The sequence below is a fragment of the Mustela nivalis genome (assembly GCF_964662115.1).
Source record: "Mustela nivalis genome assembly, chromosome: 17".
NCBI classification, from domain to species: Eukaryota; Metazoa; Chordata; class Mammalia; order Carnivora; family Mustelidae; genus Mustela; species Mustela nivalis.
In genome coordinates this window covers 62,065,573-62,085,688 of record NC_139036.1, presented here as the reverse complement: position 1 = coordinate 62,085,688, position 20,116 = coordinate 62,065,573, and the positions used below count along the sequence as shown (strand labels likewise).

The window sequence follows — 20,116 nt, the reverse complement described above, 5'->3', positions numbered from 1 at the left end:
GCAACAGCAGACTGGACACAGACCCCGGGCCGGCCGCCAGACCCCCACGGGAGGCACTCACACACTGGCCTCGATCAGCTCTGGCTGCTCCCGCCCCAGCAGGAGCGTCAGGTCCATCAGACAGGTCATGGCGGCCTCGCGGACCCTGCAGGGACAAGGAGGCAGTGAGAGCCCCAGGTACCATGTGACCGCGAGACCCGCTGGCCACACCCCGGGGGCTCAGACACCCTCAGCCAGGACAAGTTCGAGACTGACGGTCCCCTGGGGAGGAAACGCCCCGAACGCGGTGCGCGCCGTGAGCGAGAGCCCTTTCTCCTCTATTAGCAAGGACACATGTCCGACGCCCGCAGGCAGACGCCAGGTCCCAAGTGCACATGAACCGCGCTCACGACCCCACAACACCTCCAAAGGCAGCACGACCCAGTCTACAAAGCTATGTCCTGGCAGAGAAACTGAGGGCAGACGCGCGCCAGGCAGCTCACGTCTGCCACCGCCACCGTCCTTGCACACCAGGACGTCGCTCTCTCCTCCCCTAGACTTACTCCACATTCGCTCACACCAAGAACACGAAGCTTCCACAGCATGAAATCCTGGGCCTGCAGTGTGACTGGCTGACCCAGAGTAAAAGCCCCACTTAGACTAGGGACAGAGCCAGACAGCAGGGACCACAGGCCAGGCATCGGCCCTCCCACCAACAGACAGATGCAGGCCCCGACCCACAGGAGATCAGCGGGCGAAGCACTGAGCACAGGTGTGGGGGTACTGGAGGCACTAGACAGACACGGGCCAGGGCATGGCCGCCAACCAGAGGCTGCCCAAGACCTCACGCATTTGCCTACCCGTCTGCGGGCACCAGGGCTGGGCAGGGTGCGGGCGAGGGGAGTACCTTGGGGCTCGGTGTCGGTAGGCACAACCCTCACAGGACAACCCGAGGCCACACACACACCCTTGGGGCCTCACCAGCTCCTGACGGGGGAGAAATGGGCCAGGATGCCAGATGCCGAGCATGGCTGCTGGGAGGCCCTCGGGCAGGGCTGCAGGCACAGGGGACACACGGCCCGACCCCGCAGGCCACCCGATCGATGCCTGCACCCACACTGCGGGCCGGACCTTCGTGCTCCCTGCAAGGACGTGCACGCCCGCGGACTCCGCGATTCGGAGTGTATCTAGTAAGAGCTACAGCAATGGTTTATAAGCAAACAAAAAAGAGCCAAGGGTTAAAATAGTAGGAGAGGAAGAAGCAGACGGGACTGCCACCGATCCCGGAACAAACACAGAGTCTCTAACAGCTGTGAGGGACACACTGACGGAGCACAGCGGCAAAGTAAGTAACCGGAGTCTTCCTACAGAGAGCGAGAACCTCTGCACGAGGACTGGCCGTCGCTGGGCTGCCACACGCACACTGCACACATGGGCCTTTGGGAGGGACACCGCCACCAACACCCCAGGCACAGCCCTGCCCGAGCTTCCTCCTCGCGGGGCTCGGCATCTGTGCTGCTGAGGGACCCAGGAAAAACCCACTGTCCTTTGGGCTTGGACTGGAAGGAGTTGGGACCAGGGTCCCCGAGAGCCCACGCAGGAGGGTGACCCACCGTGGGTGGACGGCCACCTACGTCAGGCAAGGTGATGGCCACTGGCCACTAGAAGCCATTGGCACCCTCCGGAGGAGTGAGGAACCCATCCCTACAGCAGACCTCCCGGAGCAGGATCTGCCTCAAAACCACATGCTCCACAAAGAACCAGGAAGACGACGCGCTGTCCGGGGCTCACGACTGAGCCAGGCCCCACCGTCACCAGTGACAGACACAGACCATGACGGGTACAGCCCGAGCCTACGTCTCACGGCGACAGGGAAGCGCAGGGGCCATGCTGTCGTAGGACTACAGGCAGCTGTCAGGGCAGACTTTCCAAGGACTCAGGAGCGCCCCTCCAGGGCCCCCCACACTCCCACCAAGGAACCCTGCTGCGTCCACAAGGACACGCCAAGGCCATCAGGGCCCCACACAGCTGCGTCCCCAGCACCACGTGGGACCGAGCAGAAGGGAAGGAAAGCAAGCCAGTGAGGGGAGGATCGTCCTGACGGAGGGAAAGCCGGGAAGGCCGGCAGACACAGAACGGGGGGAACGTCCCAGACGGGCACTGTAAGGACCAAGATGATGAAATCCGAGCTTTCTCAGGAGACCCTGACGGCCACACACAGGTAACACAGGGAAGAGCCAGTGAGCGTGAACATGAACTAGAATGTACACAACTGGAGAGAAAAAAACTGGAAAGAAAGAAAAGAGAGTAGAACCCCAGGGCTGGTGGGCGGGGGTGGGTCCCACTGGGGGTGTGGGGAGACAGGGAGTCCAGCATGCGGTGGGCAGAGGAGATTTAAAGAAACGTGGCCAAAAACTTGCCACATGTGGAAGAACACGTGCATTTCTTCTTTTCTTCTTTCGAGGCGTCACCTAAGGCTCAGCTTCTGTTTCCCATGTAATAAAAGAACAAGTCTGCGCGGGGTCAGTGACATCTTACCCCACGCGGCCTCTCGGCACGCCCATCACAGCGTGTTCAGAACAAGAGACAGAAGGCGTAAGAGAAGCTCTCAGTTCCTCCAACAAAAGGTAACTAGGTCTGCTATGTACACTGAAATCTTGGAAAGACGACAGCGGCCGACGTAAGAACGAAGAAATGACACGCTAGCAAACCTCACACCGCGGGCACAGCCTCGTCCTGGCTCAGGCTGCAACGACTTGTCTAGGGTGTCCTCGCAAGAACAGCCAAGTCAAGTTTCTCCCAAGACTGAGATCTGGGCACCTGGTTTCCATCGGAAGGGGCCACAGAGGACTGTGCAGTGAATCCCCAGAGAAGTACCCGTTTCCTCCTCCTCCAAAGTGGCCTGACTCCCTTCTCGCCCTGAATGGCTATATCAGGGCCTTAGTTTGGTTGAACTCTCTCAGGAGAACTAGAAAGCCAGCCATGGGGGCTGGGACGAGGGAATGACAAGTTTCTGTGTTTTAGAATTTAGTGTTTTTCAGAGAAGAGTGGAACGCAACCAGGAGCCAGGCCCAAGGATGCTCTGCTGTCCTGAGAACACAGGCTCAGGGCGGAGAGCACAGCTCAAGGACCAAGAGCGAGAGACCGCCTGCCACCTTACCACGCGCCCACGTCCCCCCGGCTGTCGGTGGTGTAGTCGTGCAGACAGCCCAGCAGCGTGCGGTAAATCTGGGGGACGTTCTCTTCACACACAACCTCGTCTGGGGCTCCTCCTGTTCTCACACCAACCGTCTGGCAAACCCTGAAATTATGAAAAATGCATGAAATACGGCAGGTGTCTGTGAACCCCATCTTTCCCGTCGTCTTGGCCAGACGGGACACGCCGGGACAGGCCAACGACCTCAGAGACCGACTCGGAATCCCAGAGTTCCTTCCACACGGACACACGCCGAATGATGCTTTCCCCCAAAACCACATTTCCTAGTGTCTGCAGCTCAAAACGTGCGCAAGAGGCCACCTGTGCTGGCCCTTCCCACCCTCCAGGCTGGCAGAAAGCGGTGGTATCCCCACAGAGCAGAAGGGGGCATGGGTGGTGACAGAGAAAGGAAAGTGTGTCCTGGCGCGCGTGCTGTGTGTGGCCTACACCCCGGGCCACTCCACACGGCACTTCCAGACAAGCAAAGGTTCAGGCCCTAGTTCTCGAGGCGGGCTGCTGCCCCTAAAGCACAGAGGTCTGACATTCACTATAGTGACAATGAAGAAAGGGTCAGTGAGCCTCTGAGTTGGAAATATTCTTTGACAACCCTCTGAAAAGAGAAGACGCGAGAAGATAAAAAGTTACACTTGCTTCGAAGTCGATTCCTCAGGTGAGACGGGGCTCTGGCCCACACCGACAGGGACCACCCTCAGTGCTTGGTCGCTGGCCCCTGGGAGAGGAAGGGCTGGGGAAAAGCCCGGACACCCACCTTGAGATCGCCTTCAAAGCATCCCGCCTGGACTCGGCAAAGCTCACGTCCTCGGGGCAAATGGCCGTCACGGCTCCCAGGCCCGCCAGCACCTGAAAGGCGGCAACACGTCGTCAACAGAACACGCGCCTGGTGGGCCCCACGCTCTGCCGCAGGTGGGAGGACATGTGGCTGCTGCCCCCAGGTCATCCCCACGGGGCATCCCCAGTGCCAGCTGCCCCCTTTCTGTCCCGTGGCGCCGAGCTGGGAATTATGACCCATCACCAGCCGACCCCTGGTGTCTCGATCTGCTACTCCTCCCAGGGCCATTCGGTCCTGAGAGTCGCTCCCACGTTCCAAACGGATAAGCTGCAGAGCTGAGTTCTAGGCCGTGCGTCCAGTGCCTCTGACCCCAGAATGTCCCAGGCAGGAGGAAGGGGACACAGCACGGCTGCACGAAGGTGGGAGTGTTTCCACAGATGCAGTGACGCCTTCCCTCAGTCACACTAGCACTCAGTCCCTCCAAGTCCCTCCTGTCCACCAGGCGCCCTCAGGAGCACCCCGTTTCCTTCCTCACGGCCGCACGCCCAAACAGGCGTGGATTCGTGGTCGGACCCCTCCCGAGGCCTCCCCCACCGGCTCCCATGCAACGCGCAGACCCAACAGGCTGCTTCCCCAGGGTGCAGGCGCGTCACCTGCTGCAGCCGGCCTCTCAGGAGGAAGTGCGGGAGGGCGCCCAGGGCCAGCGAGAAGCCGCAGCGAGCCATCTCCTCCGGGCTCCGCAGGTCGGCGAGGTACTGCCGGATCAGCTCCTCTGAAAGGACACAACAGAAGGGCCGCTGCCTCCTTCCCGCACGACGCGCACTCCTTGTGCCACCTCAGACCCGCGTGAGCAGCGGTGAGAGAAACGGGGAAGCACGCCGGCGTCCGAAGCAGGTGCACCTTCCAAGGGGCTCCGACCAAAATGGATTCACAGTGTTTACTACAGGGTCTTGAAGTTTTCACAGACAACCCGAACACGTGACCTCACTCTTAGGAGAATGAACGCTGGAGGGTGCAGGATGCCTGCTCGCGTCCGTGTCCCCAGCACCACGCGCGGGGGACCTGCTGCCCCCCGCCCCGGGACGTGCGACCAGGCCGGCGGAGAGCACACTGCACGTGGACAGACACACTCCCCGAGACGGGAAGGCCACCGTCGGGGTGAAACAGGGACAGGAACAGAGGGTGCAGGGCCGATTCACGGGCAGTCAGGGTGGGAAGGGCAGGGGCTACCGGGCTGTCCTAGACCAGCGCTGCTCGGGAGGGGCCGGGAGGGGCCAGGAGGCTGCACCCCAACCCGTCTGCCCACCGTGACCGGCTCTCGTCCTCACAACTTGGACGTCAACACAGCACAACCGGGGGGTCACGTGCACAGAAACCTCAAGGGCCTACGTCAGGACAGCGAAGGAGCGCCCGTGCACGCCCCGGCGCGGCCACCTCTGCCGGCTGGGGTCTCCACGCCCTGGAGGGGACACACCACTTGCTCTTCCAGTGGGCACAGTGATGCCACCTTCTCTTCTGAGGCAGAAAGTAAAGTGTGACCTCACCGTCCCAATTTTCATAAGCAGACTAAATACAAAATAATGTCACTACCTCTTTATGGAACACTGCCTATGGCCAAGGGAAAATGTCATAAATTTGGAAAGTCTGTCAGAAGATCACATCACAGAATATTTTCTTATTTTTGAAAAAAATCACAGAAAGTAGATCTAGACTACTGCACACACGATTTTTACCATTGAAAAGGAGTTCCAAGTGTTCCCTATGCTTCTGAAGTGACTGTCGGGCACAAGACCACCGCGGGACCCCCAGGTGGGCGGACACGAAGCTTCTCGGCAAAGACCCACCACGGGTCGGAGAAACCACCACAAGAGGGTTCTGGAAAACCTAACTGAGGCGACGCTGGGCAGCGAGGCTTCTGTAAACCAGAAAGGTCAAAGTGCACGCACACGCCAAGGACCCGCTCCAGGAAACTGTGGCTCTGCGCCTATGAGAACCCGAAAACCACATCTGCCCTAAAGAAGTCACCGATGCCATCGGAGACAGGGAAGCAGGACGTGCCCGGACACAGAGGCAGGCCCTCTGAGCCGATGGGACCCCGGAAGCGAGGACCAGAAGGAAGAGGAAGGAGCCAAGGAACAAACACCAAAGGAAACACGGGACAAACAAACAGGAACCAGGAAGCTCCGCGCTCCGTCCGTGCACAGCGGGAACCCCCAAAGCGGTGAGCGGGGAAAGCGGACTTGAAACGTCACTCAGGCAAGCGCCACTGACAGAAGAACAGGCTCTGCGTGGCGGGCATCGCGCCTGTTCTCGCCCGTGCGGGGCGATGAGCACCGGTCTGGAGTGGGAGAGGGACGGACGCCTCCAGCAGCTACACAAACCTGGCATCCGAGAGCAGCAGGCCCGTGTCCCCCACCCCCCCTCGGCCCGGCGCCCATCTCGGGCCCCTGCCTCCCACGCCCTGTCCACCTGCAGCAGGAGGCAGCGCTCTAAAACCCAGACTCCGTGCGCCCGCGTCCTGCCGGAGGCCCCCGCGGCCCACTCACCCTGCCTGGCGGGGTCCGCCTCCCCGGTCTCCAGGGCGTAGTACTCGTTGCAGAGAGCAGCCAGGGCCAAGACAGCCGCTTCCTGAAACAAAGCGGGACGTGAATGTGCCGGGCGGCCTCCCGGGCGCCCCAGCCGTGGGGCCGTTCTGCTGTCAGGCCAGTGGTTAAGTTCGAAACAAACAGAAACGGACTCACATCCTCCTTTCCAGCATGTCTGACCACCGTCAGATACAGTAACGACTTCCATATTCCCTGCAACTAATAATCTACGTGGAAAATGTGATTTCTTCCCTTCAATGTAAACATCTTCTTTATATCTCTATAAAACAGTTGGTAATAAAATGGGGCATTTTTTTTCTTTCCCAGCAGAATCCGTGAAGGGCAAAGTGTGTGTCGTACACACAGAAGTAGCATACAGGCCTCATTTAGAGGGCAGGTGCGGGGCCGAGGCCAGGGGGAGGAGAGTGGGAGCTGACGTGGCAGCAGCCGTGGGCCCCTGGGACCCCCCCCACCTCCCCAGAACACATCCACTGCCAAGGAGCACCAGTGCTCAAGGTAGGTCTCTCAGGATCAGACAGACAGCAGGGGCTATGCTGGATTCCCACGTTCCTTCCCCTGCTTCCCCAGAGCAGGATGCTGAGCCCAGCCCCGGAGAGAGGGGTCAGAGACTGCACAGGGAGGGAGGGCCACTGGCTCAGGGACAGGGCACACAACGCAGCGTCACAATGAGGTGTCACCTGCGCGGACTACCACAAGCCCTGCCACTGGGAGTCAGTTTGGGGACCGTTCCTGCCAGGGAACCTGGAGGCCTCACAACGAAGCGCTCCGATTCCGTCAGTGGAGCTGTAACTTGGGCTCTACAGAATGATTAGGTTCCTTTAAAACAAGAAAAACAGCATACGCAGGAGGCTGGGTAATTAATCATTTGGGAAATCAACACCGACTCCCATTTCTCCACCCTAAATACCAAAGCCCATCCACCTCTGCGTGAGGACCGCCGTCACGGCTCCGCCAGGCCAAAGTCACCCGTTCCAGGACAGGACAACAGCCCATCGGCCACCGGACGCACACACTCTGTCCTCGCTCACGACAGCCCGCGCTCTCAGGCAAGGACCCTGGACTGCAGTTCCCACCAGCACCCAAGGGTCATGGCAGTCTCCGACCCCACCTTCTGCCGCGCAGCAGGACACAGAACCCCCCACCCAAGTAAAGAGTCACTAGGGACACACAGGAGAGATGTTCAGAAGCTGACTCTAATTAAACCAGAAACTGTCATATAAAACCGAAATAATATTCTGGTCATCACTGGCTGCATCAATTTCCTGATTATAAATTACACAGATAACACCATCCGATTTCCCAGCAGAATTACGGCATTTATCAGGGATCACGTTCCTGTATAAAACGGACTCACAACACACACATGCTTTGAAACAAACACGAAGAAAAAAATGGCTGTCGCTTCTCTTTAGATTTTTTCTATCTGTGCACTTCAGAGAGCACGCGTGAGCACGACCATGAGCAGGGGAAGGGGCGAGGGAGAGGGGACGAGGGAGAGTCTTGAGCAGACCCTGTACTGAGTGTGGAGCCCAACACAGGGCTTGAGCCTGTGGCCCCGAGATCACAACCCAAGCTGAAACCAAGGGCGGGACACTCAACCCACGGAGCCACCAGGTGCCCCGAGTGTCCGTTCCACACAGAAACCTCGCGGCCGTACCTTGATCTGTTGTCTAGAATGACTTGAAATCAGATGGAGACTCCTCAGCGTGTCATTGATCAGCCACTGCCACCCGTCTGTCGAGGGAACAAGAGACATTGGCTTCCCCGCGGAGAACATGGGGATGAACCCAAACCCGGATCGTCGGCCTCGTCCAGTGGGTAAGCTCCAGGATGCGTGTGGGCACGGGCGAAGGCAAACGCTGCCCCGGGCACACCACGCCAAGTCCTCCACGTGGGGGGAGAGAGCCCGCTCTTGGCCACTGGTGTTTCCAGGAGAGCTTTGCTCCTCTGACACTGCAAGCTCCCGGGGGCACTGGCAGAAGCCCCTCTCCCTCAGACAGCGCCCGGCCCCACCAGTACACCCTCAGTATTTAACTCAATTAGATCCCACATGACCAAAGAATGCACAATTTTTCCAATTCTTTGGGTTTTTTTTGGGGGGGGGGGTCTCCTGGTCCCAGAACTCCTCGGGCCACAAAAACACAGAATAAAGTGTGCCAGGGGACACCGTCCTGCCTCCCTGTGGCCACGGCCGTACAAGGTGGCGGGATTCAGCCACTGCCCCACAGGAGTGGGTCCATCCCAGCTGCACCCCGAGTCCTGCAGGCCTACCCCATGCGTCTGTCGGGCGAGGGGTGGCCAACACTGGCCGGCACAGAGGTCAGCGGCCGCCAGAGCTCTGAGGAAGGAGCCCGACCTCTCGGGACACACGGGAAAGACTCCTTCTGAGGCGGGGCGTGGCAGGGAGGCTCGTTATTTACAACGGGCTGTCTGTCCCAGCCAGTTCATTTTCACTTTCTAATTTGAAGAAGTTCTGGGAGGAAATGCCCCAATGTGCGTCAACAATGAAGAAGAAAAGCGCTTACCAATTACGGCGTCACCTCTAAAAGGCATCTTGGAAAGGGACAAGTTTTCTATTAAAACGCACACTAGGAAGAAAAAGGACAAATGCAGTGTCAAGTCTCCAGAAACGCCCATGGCAGCACCTGCCCTGCCTTTGCTGGGAGCTGGGCTGCTGGCACCAGACCCCTCCCTCCACATCGGATGCGTCCGTGCTGCTGTCTGGCCAGTCTGGCAGCAGCCCCGGCCCCTCCTTGGCCTCAGAGAACCTGCTCCAGATCCGGCCCAGGCAGAGGCAGCCCCAGGGACACATGCAGCCACAGAGCTCGTGGCTGCAGATGTGACCCCAACACGAGTCCCCAGGGACGAGTCCTGATTCAGACGTGCATGTGCTCATGGGACCAGCACCACCTGCTCATGACCCTGAGCTGTGGCACCTGCCTGAGATGAGAACCACAGAGAAGCTGCTAGCACAGGAGGAAAGGGCGTCTCCAAAGGCGGCAGAAGCCGTCCTGGCACAGGTGCACACTCACAGTCCACCTAGGTCAGGACAGATGAGCGCCCAGGAGTCTGCTCAGGGGCAAAACGAGGGCCAGTCAAGAGCACTGAGCTGCACACTCTCCCCAGAGAAAGCAAGGCTGTTACCCTTGACAGGACGGTTCCTGGACAAGCTATGGTGTTAAAATTCTGGGCAAATTCCTGTCCTCTGTGAATGATGTGTCAGTTTTTTAACTAAAGAAAGGATTACCACACCCATGGGCAGAAGTTGGTCCAATATAGTCAGGAGGTTAAAAACACCACCCACAGCACAGAAACCCACCAAAGTGCATGGTGGAACCCACAAGCTCTGAGCACCCACTGGCGGCCCTCCGACAGGCTGCCCTCTCCTGCCGCACTGCCTGCCGACCCGGACGGCCCCACCGCTCCGGCAAGCTGCCCTGCGTCCCAGCGGGCTCCATGCCTCCAACACAGCCACTCCAGAGCCCTCTCCCCGATCACCCACTCACAAGAGGGAGGCCCTGTACCCACCACATCCGTCACACTGAACTGGATACAGTACGGTTTTTCTTGATGGCATAAATAATTTGTATTTGCTGAAAAAACTGCAACACTACAGGAAAACATCAGAGAAAAAAAACGCCACCGGCATTTTGGTGACGACCCCTGGGCACCTGGCACGGCCACACCCACCCTCGTGCTTCTACAGAAGCAGGAAAGAACAGTGCTGCTTCCCCACAGACACCCCCTTTCCAGGGTCTCTCTACACCCCCACCTTTTTGTCCCTCCATCAGGCCTCATCTGGACAGCAAGACGAGCGGGGCAAGTGCCTCCAGACCCTGTGCTGACAACAGTTCTCCCTGAAGTTCACAGTGTGCTGGGCGCTTGCGGCCACCACGCAGGGACCCACGAGCCAGCCAGCACGGAGTGAAAGCGCCACCGCGCAGCCCACGTGCGCCCGGGGTGCTGCCGACCAGAGATGAACTGGTCCCCCTCCACGCAGCTTCTGACTCCCAGTACCCAGGCCCAGGAATGAGGTCCCGCCTAGCACTGGGAGACCCTCCGGCCACCATCCTGCTCTTCCAACAACAGAACCGACACCTGGCAACCTCATGCCATGGGTGCAGAACTAGTCCAGGAAGGCCCCTGACGGGCGAGTGTCCCCCACTCTGCTCTCGGTCACTGCACCGGCAGCGGCCACACGTGCCTGCGGACGCTGGCAGCCTGTGTGCCCTCAAACGGCTCTGCAGGTCGAGCCTCAGCAGTGATGCCCAGAGCAGCGGGCGCACTGGAGAGCCTGGGGCGGGCACGCCCCAGGGCCGGAGCCGCCAAGCTCTGCTTGCCGGGGGAGGCTGGACACTGGTCCGCACTAGCCGCCGGGGCACAGGCTCTCCAGTTCTGCGCTCACGTGCAATCTCCCTGCATCTGCTCTGGCCGTTTTTAGGGCTCTGCACACCCCATAAACAGTCACCCTTCCCCTCACCGCAGCACAAGGGTTTCCTCTCACTCCATGTTACACCTGCTGGCTTACACACTCAGTTTTTGGTACGTGTGTGGACACACTACTTTCCGCGGCTCCTTCCCGTTCTGCTGGGAGGCCGTGCACCAGAAGCCAAGAACAGAGCAAACGGCACTGCAGCCCTCCCCAGCAGGAGCTGTCGGAGCAGGAGCTCAAGAGGCGCCGTCCGTCCGCTTCGCGACGCAGGGAGGACAGACACGTGGCCGACGAGACTCGCTGGAACGGGGCACAGCTGACGCCGGCTCCACGAGCTTTTTCTGCGCTTTTGTGAAGATTTGAAATTTTCCGCATTAAGATTTTTAGGGACCAACGCTTTCCTGAATGTCTCCTAAAATTTCTTTGAAGTTTTTTATTTTTTTTATTTTTTTTTCCTTTGAAGCTTTTTAAATTGTATTTTTTGTATTGGGGGTTTTCATCAGAAACTTAGTTCTGGATCTGTAGGAGGCGGGGTTGTGATTTTCCCTTTCCCTCCGTGACGCCGTCGCTCCTCCACAAGCCACCTTCCACACCAGCACAGGAAGTGCTCTGTGTTGTCACATATCAGATCTCATGCGTGTCATCACATCGGCACCCGCTTCTGACCCTGTCTTCTGCTCTACCAGCCTGTTTGCCTGCTCCGAAGAAAATGCCACTCTGCTCTGAATGGTTTTAGAATGTTTCAAGGACTGGAAAATCCAAGTCCTCGAGATTTTATTTATTTTTTTAAAGATTTTATTTATCTGAGCGAGAGAGAGAGAGAAAGCAGGAGCCGGGGAAGGACAGAGGGAGAAAGAGGCTCGCTCCAGCACCCCTCCGGAGCAGGGAACCCCCCACCCCATGGGGCTCGATCCCAAGACCCTCAGATCATGACCCAAGCCAAAGGCAGACTCTTTACTGACTGAGCCATCTGGGTGCCCCCAACCCCTCAATATTTTTAAAAAATATTTTTCTTGCAGATTTGTCCTGCACGTGAACCTTAAATGTATTCTATCAAGTTAAAAAAAAAAAGCGCGGGGGGAGTGCCTGGCTGGCTCAATGGGAAGTGTGTGACTCTCGATCTCAGGGCTATGAGTTCAAGCCCTATGTTGGGTGTAAAGATTATTTAAAAATAAAATATTTTAGAAACAAACAAAAAACATACGGCTCTATAACTCCTTGATTGTGAGTCAACAATCATTTCAAAATAAAAAGTCAAAAAAAAGTTACAGACTAGGTCATTCAGATCAACCCACCAGCCAAGACAACATTTTTAAAAAGCTGGACCAAAGGTCACTGTGTGCTTCCATCACACAGCTTAGAAGCTGCCAAGGAAACAGAGAGCCCCAGGCCAAGACGGCGGCCACAGCTCCGAGATGAGCCACTTCCACCAAGCAGCTGGGGTGACTCCAGAGAAGGCAAGCACGGGAAAACCCAGGAAGATGGCCAGGGTGCGCAGGAGCCCTTACAGGCCCCTGGGACAGAGCGCCTGACAGAAGCCAGGAAACCCTCACACAGGCTTTGAATCCGAAGGACCACATCCTACACAAACCTAGACACAGGCCCACTGGCTCCAGCCGGCACAGAACCGCTCACGCCCTGACAGGGATGGACGTGCCCCAGTCCATTCACAGCCCCTGCCTCCAGCCAGAAGCCCACGGAAAGACTCTCTGGGGGAACGAACAGTCCTGAGCCTCCAAGTCCTTCTCCAAGTCTTCACACACAGTGTCCTACACAACCACAATCACATTAGCATTATTAGACAGATCTTAAATGCTCGTTTTGTTCAAAAAGGCAAAGGAAATCATTAAAAACTTTAACAGTAATACAGAAACTATTAAAAAGTAAACAGATTCTGAAACAGAATCACGAGAATTAGAGGGCACACGGTGGCTCAGTCCGTTGAGCGTCCAACTCTCAGCTCAGCTCAGGCCTGATCTCAGGGTCGTGAGCTCAAGCCCCATGTGGGTGTGGAGCCTACTTCAACACACACACACACACACACACGAACCAGGAATTCAATGGACAAATTTAATAACAAGTGAGAGCCAGCGGAAGAGAGAGCCGTGCCGTGGACTGTGGGGCACAAACCCCACATGGAAACGGACAGGCAAGGGGAGGAGGCAGGACCGACGTGAAGGCCGTTGATGCAGGTCTGCCTTGCCGAGCCTGGTGCGCCGGACGGTGTGGGAGAAAGAAGAGCAGGAGAGCGTAACTTGGGGAAACAACAGATGAGTTCTGCCACAAGTGACCCAGACGGCCGGCCGGCACACAGGGCACAGAGCCCTGGCACTCCCGTGTGCTGTGTGAGCCGCAAAAAACAGACACAAAGGAGCCGGAGAAGATTCACAGACGGTCTCCATCAGAGCAGCGAGGAACAGGAAAAGAACAGCGACAAAACAGGAAAGAAACGGAGAAAACAATACAGTTGTCTTTAAAGTATAAATCAATCAATGTGGAACTTGAGTTCCACACCCAGCAATATACCCTTTAGGAATGAAGATGAAAAAGACATTTCGGACAAATGAGAGGGCTTACGGCCAGCAGACACACGCCACGGAAAACACGAGAACAGGGAACACAAAGGAAAGGGCCTCCGACGCTCAGAAATGCAGGAGTAACGAGACCTCTTCCAAGGCAGGCATGTGGGCACACTTCCGTGAATCTTCACGACATAAAACAGGAATGTCTTGTGTGACTTAAAACATGTATGACGCTGGAAGACAGGACAAGAGCTAACGTGTCAGGACGTGTCTGGGTCCTCGTGTCCCACACTATGAGCCAAACTAGTAATATGTGCTCAAGAAAATGCTCCGGCTTCTTTCCTCCGGGGACTAAGTGACAATCCTTACACGCCCCGGAGGACCTCGCCTTCCTCCTCCCCGTACCGACCTGGCAACAGTTCCCACCGACCCAAAAGCAGTACCCCACCCAAGAGCAGCGGCACCCCCAGGATGCGCCCCCCACGGTGCCCCCCCTTCCAGGCAGCCCCTAGAACAGAGCAGCATGGGAAAGTGGGAGGGGCAGATGGAGGGCACCCCCCCCCACAGACCCCGAGCCACAGCAACCTTCGGGGCTATGAACACAGCACAGCAGCAGTAAGGGCTTTTTTCCTTTCCTCTTTGCACAAAACAAAGCATTTCTCTATGTCGTCCTCACTCTGGCACAGCTAAGTGGTGGGTGCGGCGGGTGAACGAGGAGGGAGGAAGGCCGTGTCTCAAGCCTCGCCAAATGCCACCAGAAAGCAGCTGAGAACAGGCGGTGACTCCCTGCTTCCCCAGGGATCATGGCTGGGCGGGCCTAGGGGACAGGCAGGCACCGCGCGCTGTCCTGGGCGGGGGCGGGGACCGGCAGGGGCAGCCCACGTGGTGCAGACTCCGGAGTGCACCTTGCCAGCACGTGAGGAAGGGCCTGGCGGTCCCCGTGTTGCTTCTGCTGGCCATCTCCGGTCTTGAGAAGCCGCTTCCCTGGAGCTGCTGAGAGCGAGCCAGCACGGTGGGCGACACAGGCCCAACACCGCCTAGGGGTGCTGAAGCCGCTGGGCGGCCGGGCCGGGGAGCCGTGCCCACACTGCAGCAGGCGCAGCGCACACAGCCCACCACTCCACGAGGCCCACCCTGCTCCTTGATGGGACCCCAGTGTGCCAACAGTGGTGCAGGAACCCCTGCAGCCGACAGGGACTGCGCCTCCAGCGGCCCGGCCCGAGGAGCAGTGCAGCCTGGCTCTGGTGGCCCCCTGGAGAGCCTGCGCCGGGCCCATGAGAGCCCCACTGGGAGATGCAGAAAGGGGCTGCGGATCGCGGGCCGCAGGCAGCATGCAGGGCAGCCTCGACAGCTCTGCACCCGAGGGCGGCAAACAAGTGCCTGTCCAAGGGCCACATGCTGATCTTGGCCCCTCAGTGGCTACAGCGGTCAGCTCACAGAAATCAGCTCTCCATCTGGAGTTTATTCTCCGTCGAGCCCACGGGAGCACGGGAGCTCACAGGGAGAGAAGCTGCCACAGGCCAACCAGGACGCCCAGGCAGGAATCCGGGAAGTGGACTCGGGCCCTGCCTGCGGGCCGAGGGCCGCGGGACACGGGCCTTCTCTCTACCCTCCCCCATTCGGAAGCAACGCTCACTCAGTGCCTCAGGCACTTGGCCACCAGCAGCCCATCTGTATGGCCGATGAAGCCCTTCGGGGCAGGTGGGGTCAGGGAGGACACAGCCCTCCAGGTCCTCGCGACAGGCTGTCTTCGTTAGGAACGGATGTGGAACTCACGTCAGGCTCTCCTCCTGGCACCGTGTGGAACGGTCCATGGCATGTCAGGGCCTCCTTCCTTGCATTTGTAAAGAGAAACGCCGAAAAGGAAACAACCTCCTTGGAAGAAGCCTTGTAGACCTGCGCCTGTAACAAACCGCTGGGCATCTGAAGGCCCCCGGCCTCGCGAGGAGACGGGCGCGCCTTTCACAACAGACTCAGACTTGCAAGGAGCTCTGTTCAGCTCTCCCGCTGCCCCTGCCTGTCCGAGGCCCGCCCTCCGCACCCCAGCGTCCACTCCGCCTTCACGGCTCCTCTGCCACGTCTCCTCAGCAAGTGGCTCCCCCGGTCTTTCTCACGGGCCGGCACCAACGTGGCGTGCGGCGGCACACCCTGTCTCCTCACTGTGTCGCTGCTCCTCCCCTGCGGGCGTGGCTGTGCGCCTGCTGCCCCTCGGGCCGCACGTGCCCTGCTGAGGTCGCCAGTGCCCCTGAGCACAGCCAAGCTGCAGAGGCGACAAGGGCACAGACTCACGTGTAGATGACGTCGCTTTTCAAACAGAGTCCCAGGGGGCGCCTGGGTGGCTCAGTGGGTTAAAGCCTCTGCCTTCGGCTCAGGTCATGATCCCAGGGTCCTGGGATCAAGCCCCACATCAGGCTCTCTGCTCAGCGGGGAGCCTGCTTCCTCCTCTCTCTCTCTCTCTCTCTCTGCCTGCCTCTCTGCCTGCTTGTGATCTCTCTCTGTAAATAAATAAATAAAATCTTCAAACAGAGTTCCAGGAGCCCATGACTTCTTCCTGCTCGCAGGTCAGACAAGTGCTGTCCTGTGTGGTCTGACTCAGGGATGCGGGGCAATCCTGGGGGCAGAGCTCCCGACCCCGTCACCACACCAGAACACTTCAAGACCTCTGCTGTGACCAGCTATGGCCCCAAGGTCCTGCCCACACGCCCTCACTGTGCCCCCGGCTCCTCAGGGCCTACTTTGCCTGTCCTACCTACCCAGGCCCTACCCACACACCTCCTGCTCACTGACCAAGGGACCACCTCGTCCTGACCCAAAGGACCACCTTGTCCTCAAGGAGCCCAGCACACGTCAGCCTGGTGGCTGCTTGGGATCCCTGGCGTCCTCCCACTGGCCAGGACTGTCCCCTTCTCTGGGGACACTGCGCTCACCACACTGCTGCTCCTGGGGCAGAGGGACACAAGCCCGTCCCGCAAAAAGTCCCCACTGCCAGCTAGGGCCGCGCATGGAGGTTGGAGCAGCACAGAGCCACGCACAGCTCGGCAGGTCAGAGGCCTGCAGCCCGCCTCTGAGGTTGGAGCACAGGGAGCTCAGCGAGACCTTCTCTGTGGCCACGCGAGATCTGCCTGTGATCACTGCTCCTTAGAACCATGAACCCCGAACGAGGACTGAAGTGGAAGTTGGAAAACTGCAGCTCTTTGTAAAGAAAGGATCTGGGGCAAATGAGAGCACTGCAACCTCCTTCCTCCACGAGGCATAGAAGCCCCTCAGGGGTGCGGAGGGGAAAGGGACAGTGTGGGGCCAGCCACAAGGGAGGGAGGGCACACAAGGGACAGTGAGAACCAGTGCAGTGGGTTGTTCCAGAAGCCAGGGGACAAGAACTCCAGGAAGAAAAGGAACGAGCAAGCACACATGCCAGAGGGTCCGGGCCCGAGGTCAGTGCACGGCGCACTCAGGGAGCCTGGGAGGGTCACAGGACCGGTGGGGCCGCCCCTCTCCCACCAGCCCAGCCCCGGGCACGTGCCCATCAGGGGCCTGCCCTCAGAGCCTTCAGGCCCTCCCTGACCTCTCAGCTCCCTGGTGAGGGGCTCCGCTGCATCCAGGCCCGCCCGCCTGCGCATAGCCAGGCCCTGACAAGTGGAGGTGCACTGGGCTCTCCCGTGGGCTTAGCTGGGACGGTGCCAGGAAAGCTCACACACCGGCACCGTCTGAACTCCCTGTGAACACCCAAATATAATCTGAAAAACGACCTTCCGCTGTATACATGCTGCGCAGAAGATGGAAAGACAGATCACCCCACCGTTCACCGACCCCAGCCCAGCCGCTGACCCAGTGGCTACCAAAATACATCGAAACACAAGGGAGCCCAACGATCCTGCAGTGAACAGGGCGCGGTGGGCGGGCGGTCGCGGAAGCTACAGTGTGCGACCACCCGCACTGCCAGGGAAACTCCGACCCAGAGGACCACAAAGACCAGGCAGCCCCGGAGAGGGCGAGGCAAACGCCCCCAGGACTTTGTCACGTGCGAGCCCACGGCTCAGACCTACCTGCGTGTCTCATGAGTTCTCCTCCTAGACCCCTGAAAATTAATGAAAACATTCAGAGTTAGAACCTGTTTCCTGGACACCACAACATCAAATCCCCTCACTGAGTGACAGAGGGAGAAAATGCTGCCCACCCACACGTCTCACTGCCAGCAATACGGCCTTTATGTGAGTCAACAGAAAATGTGCTGCGACCATCCTCCGGATGAGGTCATTCTGACTCCCAGGCTCACTGGCCACGATCATCCTTCGTGTCATTTACCGCACTGCACAGTCACACGGCACAGCTTCCAAATACTGCTCAGTCTCACTCTTGGGACACCAAGGGACAAGTCACCACCATCAGCCAAGGAAACAATCCCTAATGCCCATTAGAGAAGAGACAGGACTCTCTGCCTTCTGCCTTAAGCAATTCAGAAACTGGGTGAGATCCGGGAAAGGAAGGCTCCTGATGTGGAAAACAGTCTGCTGCGGGGAGAGTGTAGGCAAGCCACGGGCACTCCCAGGCTCGGGGTGGGGAACCAAGACCAGGGTCACCTGCCCGCTGAGTCCAGGAGAAATTTAAACCAAATTTAGAAACAGAACAGATGGGGGCGCCTGGGTGGCTCAGTCGTTAAGCGGCTGCCTTCAGCTCAGGTCATGATCCTAAGGTCCTGGGATCGAGTCCCACATTGGGCTCCTTGCTCAGCAGGGAGCCTGCCTCCCCCTCTCTCCCTCCGGCTTCTGTTCCCTCTCTTGCTATGTCTCTCTCTGTCAAATAAATAAATAAAATCTTTACTTTTTTTTACGATCTTATTTACTTACCTGACAGAAAGAGACGGCAAGAACGGAAACACAAGCAGGGGGAGCGGGAGAGGGAGGCAGGCTCCCCGCTGAGCAGGGAGCCCGATGCGGGGCTCGATCCTGGGGCCCTGGGATCATGACCTGAGCCGAAGGCAGCCGCTTAATGAGTGAGCCACCCAGGCGCCCAATAAATAAAATATTAAAAAAAAGAAACCCAGCACAGATGTTTTTAGAACTGGTAACCTGCTCGGGAGCACCACCACAAGCCATCGGCGATCAGACAAAGCTGGCGCACTAGGGCATCCCCTTGTCCAGCGGTGCCTGCCTCAGGCTCCCTGTCTGCTGGACCACGGTTTATCATTCCAGGGGAGCAAGCATTTCACCGGGAAGAAATGAGCATGTTCCCTACTCGAGAGTGACTTGCTCCTCTTCTTTGTCAGAACAGGTGGGAAGCCAGCCTGGACAGCGTCTGGAAGAGCAGAGAGCCCAGCGGCAGCTCCCCAGGGGCGGACCGCTCCCGGCCAGCCAGCAAGGGAAGGTATGAAGCCGGAGCAGCCGTGTCCATGCCAGGAGGCGCAGCCACGCCACCCTCCTTCCCTGGGCTCAAGCCACACTGAGCAGCTGCGGTCTGTCAAGGCGCACACAAGTCTCCACCAGCTACTTCTGGTGAAACGTCCACTAACCCGTGTGGGGAAGAAAGCAGGACCCGTGAGCCCGTAAGGAGGTGGGCACGGTCTGCAGGGCGACTCAAATACGCCGCCCCAAGCAGAGAGGAAGGACAGGTCACTGGAACCACACTACGGAGGCTTCCCAAGACCTCAGACTCCTCTGTGCACCAAGCACAGGGCCCGCGGAGCCGCAGGAGGTCCTGACACGGGCCCAGCCACGTCCCACGGGTGCTCACAGGATGCAGACGAGCCCCACTCAAACTTACATACTTGCTCAAGCACAGGCTATCTGGGGTGGGGAGGAATCTGTCACTGGGAAGAGAGGCTGTGTATCTGGGCAACTGAGCCACAGACAGAGCTGTCCAGAAAAGGGAATTCTGGAGCAAGACAGGGTTCCAGAAGACCAACTTTAACTTAGAACAGCTGCCAAATCAGCAGAGGACAATGCCAGCTAGACCCTGGCCAGGGGCTCAGACCAGAACCACTGCCTCTCGGCCCCCCTCCCAGGGCTTCTCATGCCGAGACTTCTTTCAGATCTACTCAGGTGACCCGAGTAGGTCTGAGACCCTGGCCAGGGTCAAAGCAGGCTGTGCACTTTCAGGGAGAGATGAACAGATGGACACATGGACACATCAAGAACAACAGAGAACAGGCCATGTTCACTACCCTGTATAGTTATATTAAAAAGCCACTACGAGGGGTGCATGGGTGGCTCAGTGGGTTAAAGCCTCTGCCTTCGGCTTGGGTCATGGTGTCAGGGTCCTGGGATCGAGCCCCACATTGGGCTCTCCGCTCAGCGGGGAGCCTGCTTCCCCCCCTCCCTGTCTGCCTCTCTGCCAACTTGTGGTATCTGTCTGTCAAATAAATAAACGAAATGTTAAAAAAAAAAAAAAAAAAAAAAAGGCACTGCGAGAAATGAAAAGGCGAGTCCCAGCCTCGGAGACAATTCTGGGTGGTTCCATCTCACATCTAGAATACGTGGAGTGCTGACAGCTCGGTGAGCAGACAGACCATGACTTTTTTAATAAGCAAAAGATGCGAACCATCAGCTCACAGAAGAAGACAGAAGATGAGATGCCCAGTCACACAGGAGAAGACAC

The 20,116-nt window shown here is 58.3% G+C and overlaps 1 protein-coding gene across 2 annotated transcripts in view; it reads right to left on the bottom strand.

Annotated features, from left to right (window-relative positions):
* Window positions 1-20,116, bottom strand: part of TBCD (tubulin folding cofactor D) — a 154,651-nt gene that overhangs the window by 13,653 nt on the left and 120,882 nt on the right. For both annotated transcript variants that reach the window (XM_082705650.1, XM_082705651.1), the window contains 8 exons: window positions 17,569-17,600; window positions 9,097-9,159; window positions 8,229-8,305; window positions 6,512-6,593; window positions 4,619-4,737; window positions 3,945-4,036; window positions 3,140-3,280; window positions 62-145 (listed from right to left, as the gene is read on the bottom strand). In XM_082705650.1, the coding sequence (XP_082561776.1) occupies window positions 62-145; window positions 3,140-3,280; window positions 3,945-4,036; window positions 4,619-4,737; window positions 6,512-6,593; window positions 8,229-8,305; window positions 9,097-9,159; window positions 17,569-17,600 (690 nt within the window). The remainder of the gene's footprint in view (window positions 1-61; window positions 146-3,139; window positions 3,281-3,944; window positions 4,037-4,618; window positions 4,738-6,511; window positions 6,594-8,228; window positions 8,306-9,096; window positions 9,160-17,568; window positions 17,601-20,116) is intronic.